The sequence below is a fragment of the Cherax quadricarinatus genome, chromosome 44, assembly GCF_038502225.1.
Source record: "Cherax quadricarinatus isolate ZL_2023a chromosome 44, ASM3850222v1, whole genome shotgun sequence".
Classification (NCBI taxonomy): domain Eukaryota; kingdom Metazoa; phylum Arthropoda; class Malacostraca; order Decapoda; family Parastacidae; genus Cherax; species Cherax quadricarinatus.
In genome coordinates this window covers 4,059,093-4,079,304 of record NC_091335.1, presented here as the reverse complement: position 1 = coordinate 4,079,304, position 20,212 = coordinate 4,059,093, and the positions used below count along the sequence as shown (strand labels likewise).

Here is a 20,212-nt window from a genome sequence, read left to right as displayed (position 1 = left end):
TAGATCTACTTTTGTAGCACTACGAATTTAAACGTCAATCTGTTCGGACCGTTTAAGGGTTAAAAGACAGAGAAGGGAAGTAACCCCAGAGAGGGCTTTGATACCTAAAGTCCTTATGGAGGGGGATTCCCCTTCCCAGCACTAACCCCAACTCCCTCTCTCCTCCTCCCTATCTTCCAGATGCCATCACCAATCTTCAATAAAGGTAAGTAAAAATGTTATTTTATATGTTTATTTAAATTTATTAATACATAATTGTACACTATATTTGTTGTGTATGTAAAACTATAATTAATCTCTATAAAATATATGTTTTTTTTTTGTTTTTTATATTTTTGGGTTTCTGGAACGGATTAATTGTATTTCCATTATTTCTCATGGGAAATACTGCTTCGCTTTTCAAACTTTTTGAATTTAGAACTAGCTTCTGGAATGGATCATGTTCGAAATTTGAGGTTCCACTATACAGGATATTAAGTTACATTAAATTTCCTCATGTCTTTTCAGTCATTTTGAATGCACAAGCATTCATTTTCAGTGTAATTATTTACTGGAGTTATTTCTTTTTTTTATTTTTTACTCTACCATATGAATCTAATTTTTTTTTTCTTTAGACTTGGCTGTACATATCTTTGATACATTGGTTATATAGATTGAAAGAAAAAAGCATTTTAATACTGTATCATCTGTAGGTACGTTCAGCTGCTTTGGGTGTACAACAAGGGCTGACTGTCATGGTGTGTGGGTCATATCGTAGAGGGAAACCAAGCTGTGGAGATGTTGATATTCTTGTCACTCATCCTGATGGACACTCTCATGAAAATATATTTAAACCACTTCTTAAGTGTTTGAAAGAAACAGGTGAGTTCTGTTAGTGGGTTGGATTTGTGAAGGACCTGCCTAATATGGGCCAATAGGCCTACTGCAGTGTTCCTCCTTTCTTATGTTCTTATATCTGTCAAATTAATTTTGGTAGATAATAGTAAGGTAGTTAAATTTGTAGGATCATGAAAGGGTGTGAACAAGGTACATTGCTTCATCATAGAAGAATGATGTTATTAATTGACCTGGCAGATGTCCGCTTCCTATTATAATACAGTCATACCCTGCTATATGTCATTTCGGCCTGCGTCAGATTCACTTTAACCCCACCTTTCTAGAGTAAATTTCAATTCAGCGAATGTCATTGTTTGACTTTACGTCACTCAGCATTGTCACTGATTTGATCAATTCGATTCAAGTTGGTTCGCTGGTACTTACGGCCCGGGTCTTCTCCATATGGCGACCCGGCGATGGACCCCCGGGTGGGGGGTGTCGTTCGACCAGTGTCACCTATGTTATAATTTTTTATTCTTTAAAAAATGACTAAAATGTGTTTTTAGCATTTTTTAAGGTTTAGCAATACTCTTTCGCAAGTTATTTACACTAGTTTTACGGTGTTTGTCATCCTTTTAAGGCATTCTGTCATTTTATGTCAAAAATGGGGTTGCATCATGGCTCTTGGAACCAATTAATGACAGGGCAGGGTATGATTGTACATTTTATCGCTTTTGTTGTCTTATGATTTTACAGTACTGTGCTTCCCTTCATCCAGCCTCATTAAATTTTGTGCAGATAGTTTTGTTTTCATCATTACTGCACCTACCAAGAGGCTCAGTGAGGGCCTAGGATGCCAGCACAGCATCTCTCATATGATATCTTGTCACTTTTGTCAGCTGACCTGATAACTCCAGACTGAGATACTGGGTATAAATTATTAAATTACAAAATGAGTTTTTAATTGGAAAGCTATCAAGACATTTAACAAAATTCAATACAATTTGAAATAAACAAAAAAAAAAAATTAAGTATTACAGTACCATGCCACCTCAAGTTATGTATAACCCATTGGTTCCTCACTCAGGGAAGATGGGGTGTACAATTGCAATTGTCACAGAAAGTTGCAGTTGAAAGTGACTTATCAAACAGGTAGTGCATCCCATTCTTATGTACCTGACTATGCAGCACCACTGTACTTGAACAGTTCCATACATACTTTTTACTTCACATCCTCCCAAAAATTTGATCTCCTGCCATTTTGTTTTTGGCTGTTTATAAGAGTTTTGTGCATCAATTTTGATGTACTAGGAAAAACATAAATAGTAGCTCAAAACAAGATTTTCCATTGCAGGGTTTATTACAAATGACCTTGTAACTAAGGAGGATAATGGGAATCAGCAGAAGTATTTAGGTGTATGCAAGTTACCAGGAGAAGGTCGCAAGGTACAGAATTTTGTTTTTCACCATAGACTTTCATTAATGTGATACAGTACACGCAATTTTCGGTTTTTGCATGGGATATTTTCCTAAACAATGGAGTTTAGTGAAGAGCTATTTCATGAAGGCCAATATTGGTATAACAAGAGAAAATGAAGGATATATTCCATCCCAAGCACTTTCCCCAGTTACCAAGCCATGTGTGACTTAAGAATTTTTTAGCTGTCCCTAATGTTTTACGTACCTGTAAAATCTCTCGATTTAACATTTTTTGAAAAATTTTAGCTTAATGCTCAAATATCTGTGAAAAGTCACAAAATTAGGTGAAGAACATGGAACCCAACCTTTACAAAAAACTGATTTTGTGTTAGACTGTTGTAATGTATTGAGGTTGGGTGCTTTGGGTCACCATATATGTGTAGCTTCATTTGTTGGCAAAGTCACATCAAGGGGTGTGTCTGTTGATATCAGAGATCAGTCCAGAGGAATTGGACCCATCCTCCTCTGGCTCAAACCATGTACTAGATGACCCCCTATGGGTTCAGTGCTTCTTCCACAAATGCGATAATAATAGTGTTGGCCAGTTAAAATAGTTGTCCTTATGAATTTGCATGCTTCACTTGTACAACTTTTTACTGATGGATAGCATCCTGCAAATAGATTCAGGTATCCATGGATTTCATTTAAACTGTACTCAATGACATTTTCATACTCAAATTTCTTTTAATTATTTTTTCCTTCTTATGAATGTCAGGAGTTATAACAAGATTAAGAGTAATACAGTGTACTGCACTGTGCTACAGACATATGGTCTCTGAAACAAAAATTTTTCTGAATTTTATATTACTCAGTTTTAAGTTTTGCAGGACCTCTAGGGCTGTAACCCCCTGCAAATTTGTATGGATGACTAATTAGCCGCATCAGCAGCAACATAACCCCATCATGTAAACATAATTTTATCTTATTCATTTCAACTGATAAGTGTTGTTTCTACTTCGGATTATAATTTTACATCAGCCTCATATGCATGTTTGATAAGGTACACATTAAACTAGATAAATGTTGCTTCACATACTAGGTGAACATGTTATCATCCTCCCCATTAGTCATCAGTAAAAATGGCATCAAACACACTGCTGCAAAATAGAAGGTAAATTGTACATTGTAGTACCCAAAAGTTGCACGATTTATTTTTCATGGGGGAGCACTAAACCCAAATGGGAGACAATTGGATTGTACAAACAAGTTGTTTGTACAGAAAAACACTAGTAAAAAAGATGCTTGTTTCACATGCATGTTTGCACTTCATTTCACTGATTGTAAAATTCTAATTAGTTCAAGTGCCTGGTTTCTACATTTGGAAGTGTAAGTTGGGAACCTCACATATACACTACTGTACTGTATTCCTTTGAAGCATTGTTACTCTCTGCTGTGGAACTATTTATTTATTCACTTTTGGGAGATTATTATTATATTTATGAAGTGCTATACTGGCAAGTCATATAGCACCTGGGGAATGGGAAGTAATTAGGCTTGATCCAAGGAAGGGAAGGGTAGCTCCAATTCTTTAGATAAAGAGCTTTTCACTGATATCAAGGCACTGTCCTAGAGTTTTTTTGAAAAGCTGTATTGATTTTTTTAAGAATTCAGTAAAATATGAAATATACTCTGATAGATGACTGAGGGAGATATCCCTTTACTGAGTATACTTGCTCAGTACATACTTTTATGTATTTTTGCAGCATAGGCGTTTAGATGTGATTGTGGTGCCATATGCAGAGTTTGCCCCAGCTGTTATGTACTTCACAGGATCTGCACATTTTAATAGGTTTGTACTATGTTTTAATATATTTAATACCCTGTAGTTATTGAAGTGTCAAAAAAAAATATATATACCACTGTAGGTCTTTCACTGCAATACCATATGTATATTCTGACTGCAGTCGATTGATTGTGCTGACATTACTTATCTTTGCCTTTCTATTTCTGCATTTTTTGTTTGTATATGTACCCCATGGCCTGGTGGGTAAAGCTCTTGCTTCACACAGTGAGGGTCCGGGTTCAGTTCCTGAAACATTGGGCGTGTTTTCTTATGTCAGTTGTCTTTGTTCCCCATCAGTAAAATGGGTGCCTGGGTGTTAGTCGGCTGGTGTGGGTCGCATCCTCGGAAAAACTAATCTAATTTGCCTGAAATGCTCTGCATAAGAACCGGCTTTCTACATAGTATGTCAGCTAGGCCTGTATACCTTGTACATGTACTTGTAGAAATAAAGATATTATTATTACTTCCACCTCTATAGGTTTAGTGCTCTTTTTCTGATTACTGTTAATGATCTCAGGAATGTAGATTTACACATTGGGTATACAGACACTCCTCACTTAACAACCTATTGTTTAACGACCATACAGATTTATGACCGGCTCTTTGACCAGTCTGTATTATACGCTATACAAGAACTTTGGTCGTGGAAACTTGCTAACGTGCTTAATTTAGATGTTGAAGTGGAAGATATCGAAGTAGTGGTGGAATATGTCGAGGGAGAGCTAACTAACGAAGATTTAATAGAGTTGGAAACACAGCAGCACTTGGAAGAGGAAAGAATAGAAGTACATAAAAAGTTCACTGTAAAAGGGTTAGCTGGTGTGTTCTGGAAAGTGAATGTGGTTATGTTAGAACTAGAGGGTATGGACCCAAATGTTGAATGGATCATGAAAGTGGAACAACAGATTCATGAACTTTTTTGATGGTTGGTATCTTGAAATTTATGAAGAAAAACAGAAAATTACATAGCAGACCACATTAATGGTATTCTTCTGGAAAGCTGCATCCCAGACCCCTACCCCTACAGGTCCTTTCATTTCCTCACTGTCTTCTCCTTTCCCCGGTCCTCTACAGCTCCTGATAACTCTGATAATGACGCTCCTCTCTTACCAACCAATTCGCTTAATCCTTTCAGGGTCCAGACCCCTGATCTGAAACTTGTCCATAGGGTCCAAGAATTTAAAAAAAAAATATTTTTTCTTATGAAATGGTAGAGAATCTTTGATGGTCATAAAAGAAAAACTACAAAATTTGATGGAAAATTGATGAAATTATGCTCTTGCGAATTTTGCTGCATCAGTGATATTTATGCATTGGCAATTTTGCCCAGATTTAACTCCCATTTTAAGTCAATTACATTATTCCAATTCACCAAATTCTTAGCTAATTCGCTAGTATTGCTTCTATTTTATCAATTGAGAACAAGAAATCGCCCAATCAACTATCCAGTAAAGTGATCGGAAATTGGTAATTTGGCCAATTTCACGCAAAGTTCAAAATACAGTGGAACCCCAAGTTTCGGCCATAATCTGTTCCAGGAGCTAGGCCTAAACTCGAAATGGCTGAAAGTCGAAGCAATCTTTCCCATAAGAAATAATGTAAATACTACAATTAATCCATTCCAGACCCACGAAAATATTTACAAAAAAATACATTTTTTAAAGAATAACTATAGTTTATACATACATATAGTACTTAAATGAGTAATACAAAACATAAACATTTAAAATCACATTAACGTACCTTTATTGAAGAGTCTTGCTGGCATCTGAAAGATAGGGAGGAGGAGGAGAGAGGGAGGACTTATTGTTTGGAAAGGAAATCCCCTTCCATGAAGAATTCAGGTAACAAGTCCTTGTCTGGGGTTACTTCCCTTCTGTCTTTTAATGCCACTAGAACCAGTTTGAGTCACTGGACCCCTGTCGCACAAAATAAGTTTCAAGAGTGCTCTGTTTCTGGCGTCTCTTTAAGATTTGCCTAAAATAGGACATTGTTTTGTAACTGAACATGTTGCAGAGATGGCTTGTTTCAGCTTGCTCAGGGTGGTATTTTTCCACAAAACTTTGCAACTTGTTCCATTATTATTATTATTATAATCAAGGGGGAAGCGCTAAACCCGGAGGATTATACAGCGCCTGGGGGGGGGGGATGTGGAAGGCATTCAGGCTTAATTCGGGGAACTGGAGCACAGATCCAATTCCCTAAATCAAGAGCCCCTCACCAACATCAAGGAACCTTCCTTGAGGGGCAACTTTTTCCACATTCCACACATGTCCTTAATCACTGAAGAAGGCACCTCCTTCACTCCCTCTTCCTCATCTGAAGCAAGTTCCTCAGCTGTGGTCTGATGCTATTCATGTTGAAGTTCTTGCTTCAACTGCTGCCACTAGGAAGTTTCTTTGGGCCCATGGTGGCATGGTCACATTCAATAAACAAGCACTAAACACGAGTTTATTGTGAAATGTTTGGATGAGCCCGCAGGGTAATGATCACTCGAAGATAAACAAAGCTAGACTGGCTCACAACGCCTGTGCAGGGAGGCGTGCAGGTGGACAGGTCTGGTATGCCGGCTGAATTATTATTATAATCAAGGGGGAAGCGCTAAACCCGGAGGATTATACAGCGCCTGGGGGGGATGTGGAAGGCATTCAGGCTTAATTCGTGGAACTGGAGCACAGATCCAATTCCCTAAATCAAGAGCCCCTCACCAACATCAAGGAACCTTCCTTGAGGGGATGCCGGCTGAAACATGGGGCAACGGCCGAAACTTGGGACAAAATTTAGCAGAAAAAAAGCGGTCAAAACTTGAAACAGCTGATACTCTGGGCGGCCGAAACTCAGGGTTCCACTGTATTCCAATTTCAAAATTGGGTACAGAATAAACAATGCAGGCATTCTTGGCACTAAAATAACATTTTCTCTGTTAGTTACATTTCCAGGCTTTACAAATGAATTCCATTCTTATTTTTTATTCACACCAAAAAATAGAAGATTTACTGTTATCTAATATTGTAATAATTTTATATCATTGCATTCGTGAATGCACATTAGACCCACCATCTGATGTGTTCTTTACATGTGACATCATTTGTTTACTCTTGAACGTCAGTAAAAATCTAACATTTCAAGCCATTTTCAGTAATAAAACCAATCAAAATCATCTTTATTTGTGTAATATATCTTCCATTCTATGAAGAGAGACCAAGAAACCACAAATACAACTGTAAAAAAAGCATGAAATTACACCGCAGACTTGCTGTTTTATTCCAAAAACAGTAAAAAATTTCTCTCATGCACTGCGTGCTGCAAGATTTGTTTTATGTGGTGCACACTTGCCACATAGATGCATTCTCTCATATCTAGGCCCATATTGACTGCTCACAGCTCATCTGAGTGAGCTAAGCTCACAAAGGAAAACTACGGCTTGTACCTTGGCTTCAAAGCCGTAGAACTAGGGAACAGACCCTCAAAGGGTTAATGACAGTCGTAGGAACGGAACTCGGTCGTTAAGTGAGAATTGCTTGTATACCATGTGTAGTTTGTAATTGTAACCTAAAGGATGGTTACTGGTAAAATTAATATAAAACGAAACAATTTATTTCTTTGCTAAGGTTAAAATGCATGATTTCATTATATTATTTGTTAGGTACAAATTATATCTGTATAGAATTGACAACATAATTGTAAATGTGACTAAACATGTGTAAAAAAGTACATCTCCAATGAGGAAAATGTTTTGCAGATCAATGAGGCTACTAGCAACCAAAATGGGCATGAGTCTCTCTGAGCATGGCCTTCGTGCAGGAATTGTCAGACAGGTATAGATAACAGTAACTGCTTCCTTTTGTTAACACAGTTGTGCTTTGGGTTGTATTTAATTTCCCACTTCTAATTGCCAAGCAATATGTGGTCTCTCACATAACATGCATCCGAACAGGTTTGCAAACCCACATTGCATGAGAAAAATGCCTATATAACAGGCTGCAAATTCTGTGTAAAATAAGCACCAATCTGCATGTCATGCTGAATCCCAATTCACTGTGGAAAATCATCCACCACCTTCCTCAGTTAACCAATGGGTGAGGCCATTATTTTAAGGTGAAGACTACTGTCACTCATGCCTGTGTAAATAGCTTCCCATGCCCCAGTTGCTTCATCATATACCTTATGACAGGGTGTGTAATATTCAAACAAATTTGGAGCTTTTTATCACCCCATCTCATTTTTGGATATTAACCATGGCACCCATGGGGAATACTTGTGATGCTGGAGGTGCCAACAAAAAATGTAAACAGATTACTATAAAGCACAAGTGAGTATTACAAAGACAGGTCATATGGTTGCATGCATTGTTGTAAATTCAGTAGAATGGAGTATTCTGTTAGGTAGTGTATTTAAGCTTTGTGATAGGTGATCCGTTTATCATTATGTTAAGAGGGACATCTGTAGCTCTGTTACCAAACTGAATGAAGTAGGTTTTGTCAATGTTTAGTGTAAGTTTGTTAGTACTCATCCAGGTAGATATTTTCTGTAATTCAAAAACTTCTAACAGTTAAGGAAATTGAGGTATTAGAGCTGTATAGTGAAGGTGGGAAGGTGAGAGCTAATAACCTATAATTACAGAAATTATAAATTTCCATGCCTTCAACAGTAATGTCCATTTTCTAGCTGTATTTGTATTACTAATAATACAGTAGGGCCCCAACTTATGGCATTAATGTTACAGAATATTGATTGCAAGTCATTTGTTCGGTACTCGAAACCTATTTTCCAATTATTATTATTATAATCAAAAAGAAGCGCTAAGCCACAAGGACCCTATTTTCCAATAAACAATATAAAATGAATGTGTTCCCATGTCATAATATTCTGTTTAACTTCAGTTAATTTTATCCAATATTTTTACATTCACTACTGTTTTTCACTTACAGATAGAGGGTAAAAGGAGGTTTGCGAGTGGGTAGGTTTGAGGGTGGTGTGAAGATTGCAGCATTCTGGCAGTGGCTGATTTTTTTTTATTTTAACACATTGGCAGTGACCAAAACACACTTTCATCATCATTCACTCCATTATTGTCTTGCCCGAGGTGTGCATACACTAGTTGAAACCACTTTCTGGAAGTCCAAGTCATGCACACACAAAACCTTTACCCCCTCCTCTCAGACTTTCCTAGGCCTACCCTTATGTCACCTTCCTTTCGCTACAGATTTATATGTTCTTAGTCATTCTATTTCGTTCCAGCCTCTTTAAATGTCCATACCACCTTAAGAAGAAGCTGCCTTTCCCTCCAATACATGACAATAGCCTGGATCATAAAAAATAATGTGTGAAATTGCAGTCTTTTATTTTCAGTAGCAACTAAATTTAAGGAAAGCAGTTAATCCTTAGAGGGTCATACAGCACCTGGGAAATGGAGAGGCAATTGGGCTTGGTCCAAGAAAGGGAAAGAAAAGTACAATTCATTGGTTCTAAAACCCTTCACCAGCAGAGCATTACTGTACACTTCTCTTGCTGCAAGCTCTATGCATCTTTCTTACCTACATATTTCTTGGCTGTCACCAGTAAGTACATTCATTGCAGGATTACATCACAAACTATTAAAAGGGCAGGGGAGAGCAAGTGCCAAACCCATAGGGAAGTCATACAGCACATTGCAAAGGAGAGGTAGTCAGGTTCAGTCCGAGGGAAAGATAGGTACACACGTAACAAGAGCCACTTGCTGGCATCAATTCTTCTTTGGAGGGTACACGAGTAGACCTCGCTATAGAAGGCATGGCAATGTGTAATGAACAATACTGTATAGTTGAATTTTGTTCCAACTGTCTTGATACAGGGATTCTATATAACTGCAACAGTTGAATGTTAGGAGGGGTGTTTAGCAGACATTGTGCATAAACATATCACAGAAAAACATTTAATTTGCATTACTAAAATAGATGACAAAATTGCACAGGGGTCTGCTATTATTTCAAAAGGGAAGTCAGGTCAAATTCCTTGGATTATGAGTCTGTGAGGATGAGGATTTAACAGAGGTGGGCCCAGCTTGTACAACAGGTTAGGTTCCAGGCTACCAGTATAAAACAAATCTCGAGTCTTTTCACTTTGAAATGCATATACGTAAAAGCCTGATAACTCATTTTCACCATCATGTACTAAGTGAACAATATAGCTAAGTTTAAGAAATGTATATACAGTGCACACAATACCTACATTAAAATATTTTTGTCCTTAGCTTAGTGGTGAATATATTTATTATAGAAAGTCTTGTATAAATGAAGAATGAGTAATTGAATCCCTCCCTATTGCAAAACACTGAAGTGGGGGACCCTTGTGTGTTCACTAATTAGGGAGTGTATGGTATATACAGGAAGGTGCCTTCACACCAATGGGCTCTTCATCCAAGGTATTAGACCTATCTTGCATTTAATGTTGTCTTCAGGCAGTAGATTAAATCCATAAACTTTAATGGCACTAGAGCTCTCCCATGTAAAAAAAAAAAAAAAAAAAAAAAAAAAAAAATTACCCACAAGGAATCATAGTGCATAGGGGGAATGAGGCAGTCAGGTTTCATCCAAGGAAAGGTAAGCTAGGCACAATTTTTTGTTTTAAAGGCCCCTCGCTAGCTTAAATTCTTAAATTATTATTATAATCAAGGGGAAGCGCTAAACCCATAGGATTATACAGCACCTGGGAGGGATGTGGAAGGCATTCAGGCTTAATTCGGGGAACTGGAGCACAGATCCAATTCCCTAAATCAAGAGCCCCTCACCATCAAGGAACCTTCCCTGAGGGGTAAATTCTTAAAACCAAAACTAAACTGACAAGGGTCACTTAGCATTAAAGACCTTTCTCCACCCTTGATGGGCAGGGGGTACAGGGTATATACCTCAGCTCTGTTTACAAAGAAACTTTTTTCCATGTATGTGTAGATACAGAGCATTAGCTTGTACAACAATATACATTTCATAAATGATCAGTCTAATTTTGCCCAAGTATATTTATTACATGTATACAACCATGCATTTCATCTAAAGCTTGTTAATTTTTTTTTGTTTTGTTTTTTTAGGGCCGAGAGAAGCTAACTGATGGATTTCTACTGGAGACTCCAACCGAGGAGTCTATCTTTGCACACCTTGGACTAGATTATCGAACACCTGAGGAGAGAGATCACTAATATCAATAAGTATAAGATTTAAATATACTACACAAAAGCAAACCAATGCTTAAGTAGGTGCACACCAACTTACACATTTAGATTAAGGCTGCACAACTGACTTTATAAGATATTTTATTACAAAAAATTTACAGCCATACACTGACTCAGGTTATAAGAAAGCTAGTCAAATTTACTGTTCCTAGTTATGACCAATCAGTATCTTATTTATGATATAAAAGTTCTTAACTGTTTTACTATAAGATTAATTTATGATTTTTATGGAGAAATGCTAAACCTATAAACTAATGCCTGGTAAATAACCAGGTTTAATCCAAGGAAGAGGTGCCATATTTTCAGAAATTTGTATTCAGACAAATATGACATGTATATTTAATACATATTAATCTTTCTGAATTTTATTCTTTCTCCCTGTTCAGGCTGTTTTCAGTCACATTCAGTGGGAGACTCTTAGGAGTTAAGGTTATTCGTCACAGCCTGCATAAAAAAAAAAAGTTAAGCTCATGTGGGTATACAGTTTGAGGGGTAAATGACATTTAGGATTAGTGCCAATTCATATTATTATTATTATAATCAAAAAGAAGCGCTAAGCCACAAGGACTATACAGCGCTGCAGGGCAGGAAGGAAGCGAGGGCATCAGGTGGCAAAAGGGAGATGGATGAGTAATAGGTTACGGATAACAGCGGGGCAGTGGATGGTGAAAGGGTAAAGGGCAGCAAGAGACTGAACTAGAAAGGGCTGAGGGGAGTGCGAAAAGTATCATCAGAGTTTGTGGAGTAAATCAGTCGTTGTCAAGAAGTCAATGAGAGAGTCAGGATTAAAGGAGGGTCCATCAGCAAGAAGGGAAGGTAAAGAGAGAGTAGTAGAACGAAGACGACGTTGGAGGTAAATTCTGCGTGCTCGTTGATAGAGAGGGCAGTCTAACAGAATGTGGCTAATCGATACTGGAACTTGACACTGCTCACAGAGAGGAACAGGGTGCCTCTCCATGAGATACCCATGAGTAAGACGAGTGTGGCCAATGCGAAGGCGGGAGAGAGTGGTCTCCCAACCTCGGCACTGATGACAAGAAGACGGCCAGTAACCTATGCTCAGTTTAATAGAATGAAGTTTGTTACCGAGCAGAGTTGACCAACATTGTTGCCAACGGGTGCGAAGGTGGGTAGCTATTGCAGCAAAATAGTCCAGAAATGGAACACCTCGATAGGAAATTGGTAGGTCATGTACTGCTGACCGCGCAGCAGTGTCTGCCTGTTCATTGCCCTGTACATCGACATGACCAGGGACCCAACAAAAAACAATATCTTTGTTTGGTAGAGATACAGCGTAGCCAAAGTTGGATACGGAGAACTAGGGGATGAGATGTATCAAATTTTCGTATAGCCTGTAGAACACTACGGGAGTCTGAGACTACTACAAATGATGACACAGGCATAGATGCGATACGAATAAGTGCTGCAAGAATGGCATACAGTTCAGCAGTAAAAATGCTAGCTGAAGATAGTAAATGCCCCCGCACGACGCTGTCCGGAAACACTGCTGCGAATCCGACGCCGTCTGAAGACTTAGAGCCATCTGTGTACACAGCGGTGGCATGAGAATGGGAGTGGAAGTGATCAAGAAAAAGAGAGCGGGAAGCCACCGTAGGCAGTTGAGCTTTCGAGCAAGGGAGTGAGAAAGAACAGACCCGAACAGCTGGAACTTCCCAGGGGGGTAGGGAAAAGTGAGATGCTACATGAACATATAAAGGTGGTAACTGAAGGGAAGACAAGAGTGAATGTAGGCGAAGAGAAAAGGGACGGAGCAAACAGGGGCGGCGAACGAATAAAGAATGTCTACTAATATCGGTGACCATTCTATAAATGGAAGGATTGTGTATATTGTGAGAGCGTACATAGTAGCGAAGGCAATGGGCATCACGGCGATCACACAAGGATGGAACATTTGCTTCTGTATAGAGGCTCTCAACAGGGGAAGAGCGAAAAGCACCAAGGCACAAACGTAAGCCTTGGTGATGGATAGAGTTAAGGCTAGAGAGAGTAGCAGGAGAGGCCGCGGAATAAATCTGGTCACCATAATCGAGTTTCGATAAAACGAGGGCTGAATGTAGGCGAAGCAGAGTTTGACGATCAGCTCCCCAGGAAAGATGAGCAAGGGTTTAAAGAAGGTTTAGCCGGCTGTGACAAGTTGCCTTCAGAGAGGTAACGTGAGGTTTCCAGGATAACCTATGGTCAAAGAGAAAGCCTAGAAACCTGACTATCACGTTCAGGGATACGGGAGCCATAGAGATACAAAGGATGATCGGAGATGACAGAGCGTCTAGTGAAAGTAATGCCAATTCATAATAAGTAGATACAATGAATTACTTAAAAATCTGAGTTTAAGGTAGGACCTCAGTGAAGTTGGTGAGCATGTTGCAAAGTCTAAACTGAATTCTGCACACTTTAGAACGGGGGTCCCCAACCTGCAGGCCACATGTGGGCTTAATAGGAAATGGATGCAGCCCTCCTACAAAATTATGAATTTGCTTTTATGTAGGCTACAGTGCAGTGTCAACAAAACCATTAGGACCTCATCACACATTTAACCATCAAGTGTGGTCTACCTGTGTAGAAGGTTCAGGACCACTACTGTAGATAGAACAGTATGCAAGGCTAAACACATTACTGAATATTATTTATAGGTATGATTCAAAGGGTAACTGATACAATTCTTTGGATCAAGAGCCTCAGTGGCATCAGAGAACCTCCCTAGGAGACTACATTTAATTATAATCAAAAAGAAGTGCTAAACCTACAAGGGTCATACAGCACTGCCAGGTAGGGAATGATGCAGGGGTAATAGGTAGCAAAAGGTAAGGATGATTATTAGGTCATGGAGTGGAGCAGGGCTGTGGAGAGTGCAGGGGTAGAGGATAGCAAGAGTGAGGTACAAAGGGCCGTGAGTTTGTGCAGTAAAATCAGTTGCTGTCAAAGTCAGTGTGTCTGGGTTAAAGGAAGGTCCAACAAGAAGGGAAGGTAAAGGGCAGTAGAACGATGACGGAGGTAAATTCGGTGTGCTCATTGACAGTGGGCAGTTCAGCATAATGTGGGTAACAAACTGGGACCTGACGATTCTCAGTCGAACAGGGTCTCTCTCCACGAGATACCTGTGAGAATTGTGGCCAATGCGAAGATGGGAGAGTAGTCTCCCACACTCAACACTGATGAGAAGACAGCCAGAAACCTATACTTGGTTTAACAGAATGTAGCTTATTATAGAGCAGATCAGACAGACATTGCCAACGGATGCGAGAGTAAGTAGCAATTACAGCAAAATAGTCTGTGAATGGAACACTTCTATATGAAACTGCTGACCATGCAGAAGTGTCTGCCTATTCATTGCCCTACATGTCAACATGACCGTGGAAAGAAAAAAAAATCTGTGCTTGCTAGAGATACGGCCTAACCAAAGTTGGATATGAACGGCCAGGGAATGAGGTGTATCAAATTTTCATATAGCCTGTAAGCACTAAGGGAGTCAAACTATCACAAATTGTGTCAGATGCAATACAAGTGCTACAAGAATGGCATACAATTCAGCCATAAAAATGCAAATTGGGGATAATTATTATAATCAAAAAAGAAGCGCTAAGCCACAAGGGCTATACAGCGCTGCAGGGCAAGAAGGAAGCGAGGGCATCAGGTGGCAAAAGGGAGGTGGACGAGTAATAGGTTACGGATAATAGCGGAGAAGTGAAAGGGTAAAGGGCAGCAAGAGACTGAGCTAGAAAGGGCTGAGGGGAGTGCATAAGGTATCATCATCAGAGTTTGTGGAGTAAATCAGTCGTTGACAAGAAGTCAATGAGAGAGTCAGGATTAAAGGAGGGTCCAACAGCAAGAAGGGAAGGTAAAGAGAGAGTAGTAGAAAGAAGACTGCGTTGGAGGTAAATTCTGCGTGCTCGTTGATAGAGGGGGCAGTCTAACAGAATGTGGCTAATCGATACAGGAACTTGACACTGCTCACAGAGAGGTACAGGGTGCCTCTCCATGAGATACCCGTGAGTAAGACGAGTGTGGCCAATGCGAAGACGGGAGAGAGTGGTCTTCCAACCACGGCACTGATGACAAGAAGACGGCCAATAACCTATGCTCGGTTTAATAGAATGAAGTTTGTTACCAAGCAGAGTTGACCAACGTTGTTGCCAACGGGCGTGAAGGTGGGTAGCTATTGCAGCAAAATAGTCCAGAAATGGAACACCTCTATAGGAAATTGGAAGGTCATGTACTGCTGACCGCGCAGCAGTGTCTGCCTGTTCATTGCCCTGTACGTCGACATGACCAGGGACCCAACAAAAAATAATATCTTTATGCTTCATAGAGATACGGCGTAGCCAAAGTTGGATACGGAGAACTAGGGGGCAAGATGTATAAAATTTTCGTATAGCCTGTAGAGCACTAAGGGAGTCTGAGACTACCACAAAGGATGACACAGGCATAGATGCGATACGAATAAGTGCTGCAAGAATGGCATACAATTCAGCAGTAAAAATGCTAGCCGAAGATAGTAAATGCCCCCGCACGACGCTGTCCGGAAACACTGCTGCGAATCCGACGCCGTCTGAAGACTTAGAGCCATCTGTGTACACAGCAATGGCATGAGAATGGGAGTGGAAGTGATCAAGAAAAAGAGCGGGAAGCCACCGTAGGCAGTTGAGCTTTCGAGCACGGGAGTGAGAAAGAACAGACCCGAACAGCTGGAACCTCCCAGGGGGGTAGGGAAAAGTGAGATGCTACATGAACATATAAAGGTGGTAACTGAAGGGAAGACAAGAGTGAATGTAGGCGAAGAGAAAAGGGACGGAGCAAACAGGGGCGGCGAACGAATAAAGAATGTCTACTAATATCGGTGACCATTCTATAAATGGAATGACTGTGGAGATCGTGAGAGCGTACATCGTAGCGAAGGCAATGGGCATCACGGCGATCAGACAAGGATGAAACATTTGCTTCTGCATAGAGGCTCTCAACAGGGGAAGAGCGAAAAGCACCAAGGCACAAACGTAATCCTTGGTGATGGATAGGGTTAAGGCTAGAGAGAGTAGCAGGAGAGGTCGCTGAATAAATCTGGTCACCATAATCGAGTTTCGATAAAACGAGGGTTGAATGTAGGCGAAGCAGAGTTCGACGATCAGCTCCCCAGGAAAGATGAGCAAGGGTTTTAAGAAGGTTTAGCCGGCTGTGACAAGTTGCCTTCAGAGAGGTAATGCGAGGTTTCCAGGATAACCTACGGTCAAAGAGAAGGCCTAGAAACCTGACTATCACGTTCGGGGATACGGGACCCATAGAGATACAAAGGATGATCGGAGATGACAGAGCGTCTAGTGAAAGTAATTTGGCGAGTTTTGGTACTTGAAAATTGAAACCCATGCATGGTGGCCCAAGTGGAAACACGGTCGACCGCATGCTGGAGAGAAACTGCAATGAGATGACAGTCAGCACCTGCACAAGCAATAGCGAAGTCATCAACATAGTGATGACCAAATATTGGGTGGAAGAACAGAGGTCAAATCATTTATAGCAAGGAGAAAAAGTGTTGTGCTTAGAACACATCCCTGAGGGACACCTTCAGCTTGGACGAAGTCCGGGGAAAGAACATTATTGACTCGAACACAGAAATGTCTGTCAGTTAAAAAGTTCTTAAATTATTATTATAATCAAAAAGAAGCACTAAGCCACAAGGGCTATACAGCGCTGCAGGGTAGGGAAGGAAGCGAGGGTATTGGATGGCAGAAGGAGGAGGGATGATCAGTAGGTTACAGAAAACAGCGGGGCAGGGGATAGTACGGGGGTAGAGGGTAGCAAGAGATTGAAGTAGAAAGGGCTGAAGTTATCAGAATTTGTGAAGTCAGTCAGTTGTTGTCAAAAAGTCAATGAGAGAGTCTGGATGAAAGGCGGGTCCATCAGCGAGAAGGGAAGGTAGAGAGAGCAGCAGAGCGAAGACGACGACGGAGGTAAATTCTGCGTGCTTGTTGATAAAGTGGGCAGTCCAACAATGTGGCTGACTGATAATGGAACTTGGCAATTCTCACAGAGAGGAGCAGGGCGCCTCTCCATGAGTAAGACGAGTATGGCCAATGCGAAGACTGGAGAGAGTAGTCTCCCAACCTCGACACTGGTGATAAGAAGACGGCCAGTAACCTATACTCGGTTTAATAGATTGAAGTTTGTTGCCGAGCATAGTAGACCAACGTTGTTGCCAACGGGTGTGAAGTTGGGAAGATATTGCAGCAAAATAGTCCGTAAATGGAATACCTCTACATAAAACTGGTAGGTCACGTACTGCTGACCGCACAGCAGTGTCTGCCTGTTCATTGCCCTGTACGTCAACATGACCAGGGACCCAACAAAAAACAATATCTTTATGCTTGGTAAAGATGCGGCGTAGCCAAAGTTGGATACGGAGGACTAAGGGGTGAGGTGTATCAAATTTCTGTATAGCCTGTAAAGCACTAAGGGAGTCTGAGACAACTACAAATGATGACACAGGCATAGATGCAATATGGATAAGTGCTGTAAAGATGGCATAATTCAGCAGTAAAAATACTAGCCGAAGATAGTAAATGCCCTTGTACGACACTGTCCGGAAACACTGCTGCGAATCCTACGCCGTCAGAAGACTTAGAGCCATCTGTGTACACAGCAATGGCATGAGAATGAGTGAAAGTGGTCAAGAAAAAGAGCGGGAAGCGACCGTAGACAGTTGGGCTTTCGAGCAAGGGAGAGAGAAAGAACAGACTCGAACAGCTGGAACTTCCCAGGGGGGTAGGGAAAAGTGAGATGCTACATGTACATAGAAAGATGGTAATTGAAGAGAAGACAAGAGCGAATGAAGGCGAAGAGAGAAGGGACGGAGTAAACAGGGGCGGCGAACAAATAAAGAACGTCTACTAATATCAGCGACCATTCTATAAATGGAAGGATTGCAGAGATCATGAGAGAGTACATAGTAGCGAAGGCAATGGGCATCACGGCGATCGGATAAGGATGGAACGTTCGCTTCTGCATAGAGGCTCTCAACAGGGGAAGAGCGAAAAGCACCAAGGCATAAACGTAATCCTTGGTGATGAATGGGGTTAAGGCTAGAGAGAGTAGCAGGAGATGCCGCTGAATAGATCTGGTCACCATAATCAAGTTTCGATAAGATAAGGGTGGAATGTAGGAGAAGGAGGGTTCGACGATCAGCTCCCCATGAAAGATGAGCAAGGGTTTTAAGAAGGTTCAGCCGGCTGTGACAAGTTGCCTTCAGAGAGGTAATGCGAGGTTTCCAGGATAACCTACGATCAAAGAGGAGGCCCAGAAACTTGACTATCATGTTCAGGGATATGGGAGCCATAGAGGTACAAAGGATGATCGGAGATGACAGAGCGTCTAGTGAAAGTAATTTGGTGGGTTTTAGTGCTGGAAAATTTAAACCCATGCATGGTGGCCCAATTGGAAACACGGTCGACTGCATGCTAGAGAGAAACTGTAATAAGGTGACAGTCAGCGCCTGCACAGGCAATAGCGAAGTCATCAACATAGTGATGACCAAATATTTGATGGAAGACTAGAGGCCAAATCATTAATAGCAAGGAGAAAGTGTTGTGCTCAGAACACATCCCTGGGGGACACCTTCAGCTTGGATAAAGTCTGGGGAGAGCACATTATTAACCCGAACACGGAAATGCCTGTCAGTTAAAAAGTTCTTAAGGAAGGATGGTAGATTGCCTCGAAGGCCTAAGGAGTGGGCTTGGGCTAAAACATTATACCTCCAAGTTGTGTCATATGCCTTCTCAAGGTCAAAAAATATGGCAATAACTGAGTGGTTATTCGCAAAGGCATTACGAACATACGTATCCAAGCGTAGTAAGGGGTCTATGGTAGAACGTCCCTTACGAAAGCCATATTGACGAGTGGAGAGACTGTTGTGTGTCTCTAAATACCACACTAAACTTCTATTTACTAGGCGTTCCATCACTTTGCAAACTGCACTAGTAAGAGCGATGGGACGATAGTGGGAGGCATCATGTCCTGTAGTACCCAATTTGCGGAAAGGGAGAACAATGGCAGATTTCCACAGCTGGGGAAGAACTCCTTGTGCCCAAATAAGATTGAAGAGGTGTAAGAGGACTACAAGGGCCGACCGATGTAAATGTTGTAACATACGAATATGAATGTCGTCAGGCCCAGCTGCCGATGATCGGCAAGCTGAGAGCGTTGCCTCCAGTTCTTGAAGTGTAAAAGGCACATTATACTGTTCTTCTCTGAGAGAAGAAAAGTCCAAGGGTACTAACTCTCTGGCAGACTTTGAAGAAAGAAACGAGGGGCATAGATGGAGCCCCCGGGAAATACGGACCAGATGTGTGCCAAGTTCAATGGCAACGTCTAGAGGGTTTGCTACATCAACACCAGCGACCCGTAGAACAGGAGCCGGGTCAGGAGAGTATTTACCACTCAATTGCCTCACTTTTTTCCAGACTGCACTCATAGAAGAAGCAGAGGTGATGGTGGAAACAGTCTCGCCAGCAAGTGCGTTTAGCTTCACGGATGACACGGCGAGCGATCGCACGCTTCTGCTTAAAATCAAGAAGTCTCTCAGCGGTTCTATTGTACCGGTACCTGCCCCATGCAGCGCGTTTCAAACGTACTGCACGAGCACAAGCAGACCACCAAGGCACGCACTTCTGAGAATGCCTGCCTGAGGTTTGGGGTATAGAATGAGAAGCTGAGGTATAAACTGACGTCGAGAAGAGGTGTAGGAGCTCATCAATGGAGGATGAAGAAGGAACCTCACTAAAAGCAGTGAGTTGCGAGTAAAGATCCCAATTTGCCTGATCAAATTGCCAGCGAGGGCTACGGAAAGGTGGTGAATAGGAAGTAAGAATGATTGGAAAATGATCGCTGTCATGTAAGTCTGGTAGAACAGACCAGGTAAGGTC

The 20,212-nt window shown here is 41.0% G+C and overlaps 2 protein-coding genes across 8 annotated transcripts in view; one reads left to right on the top strand and one right to left on the bottom strand.

Moving 5' to 3' along the window:
• The window catches only part of LOC128697516 (DNA polymerase lambda), a 40,055-nt gene extending 28,411 nt beyond the window's left edge, over positions 1–11,644 (top strand). For 5 of the 6 annotated variants that reach the window (XM_053789265.2, XM_053789267.2, XM_070093989.1 and 2 more), the window contains exons 6-10: positions 693–861; positions 2,171–2,262; positions 3,999–4,084; positions 7,821–7,896; positions 11,145–11,644. In XM_053789265.2, coding sequence (XP_053645240.2) covers positions 693–861; positions 2,171–2,262; positions 3,999–4,084; positions 7,821–7,896; positions 11,145–11,252 — 531 coding nt within the window. In that variant the 3' untranslated portion in view covers positions 11,253–11,644. The remainder of the gene's footprint in view (positions 1–692; positions 862–2,170; positions 2,263–3,998; positions 4,085–7,820; positions 7,897–11,144) is intronic. The other variant, XR_011393141.1, reaches the window with a different exon arrangement.
• RnrL (Ribonucleoside diphosphate reductase large subunit) overlaps positions 11,095–20,212 on the bottom strand; it is a 51,858-nt gene continuing 42,740 nt past the window's right edge. The window contains exon 18 of one of the 2 annotated variants that reach the window (XM_070093987.1): positions 11,095–11,232. Coding sequence is in view for 1 of the 2 variants with exons in the window: in XM_070093988.1 (XP_069950089.1) it covers positions 11,197–11,232 (36 nt within the window). In the remaining variant the exon portion in view is untranslated. The remainder of the gene's footprint in view (positions 11,233–20,212) is intronic. The other variant, XM_070093988.1, reaches the window with a different exon arrangement.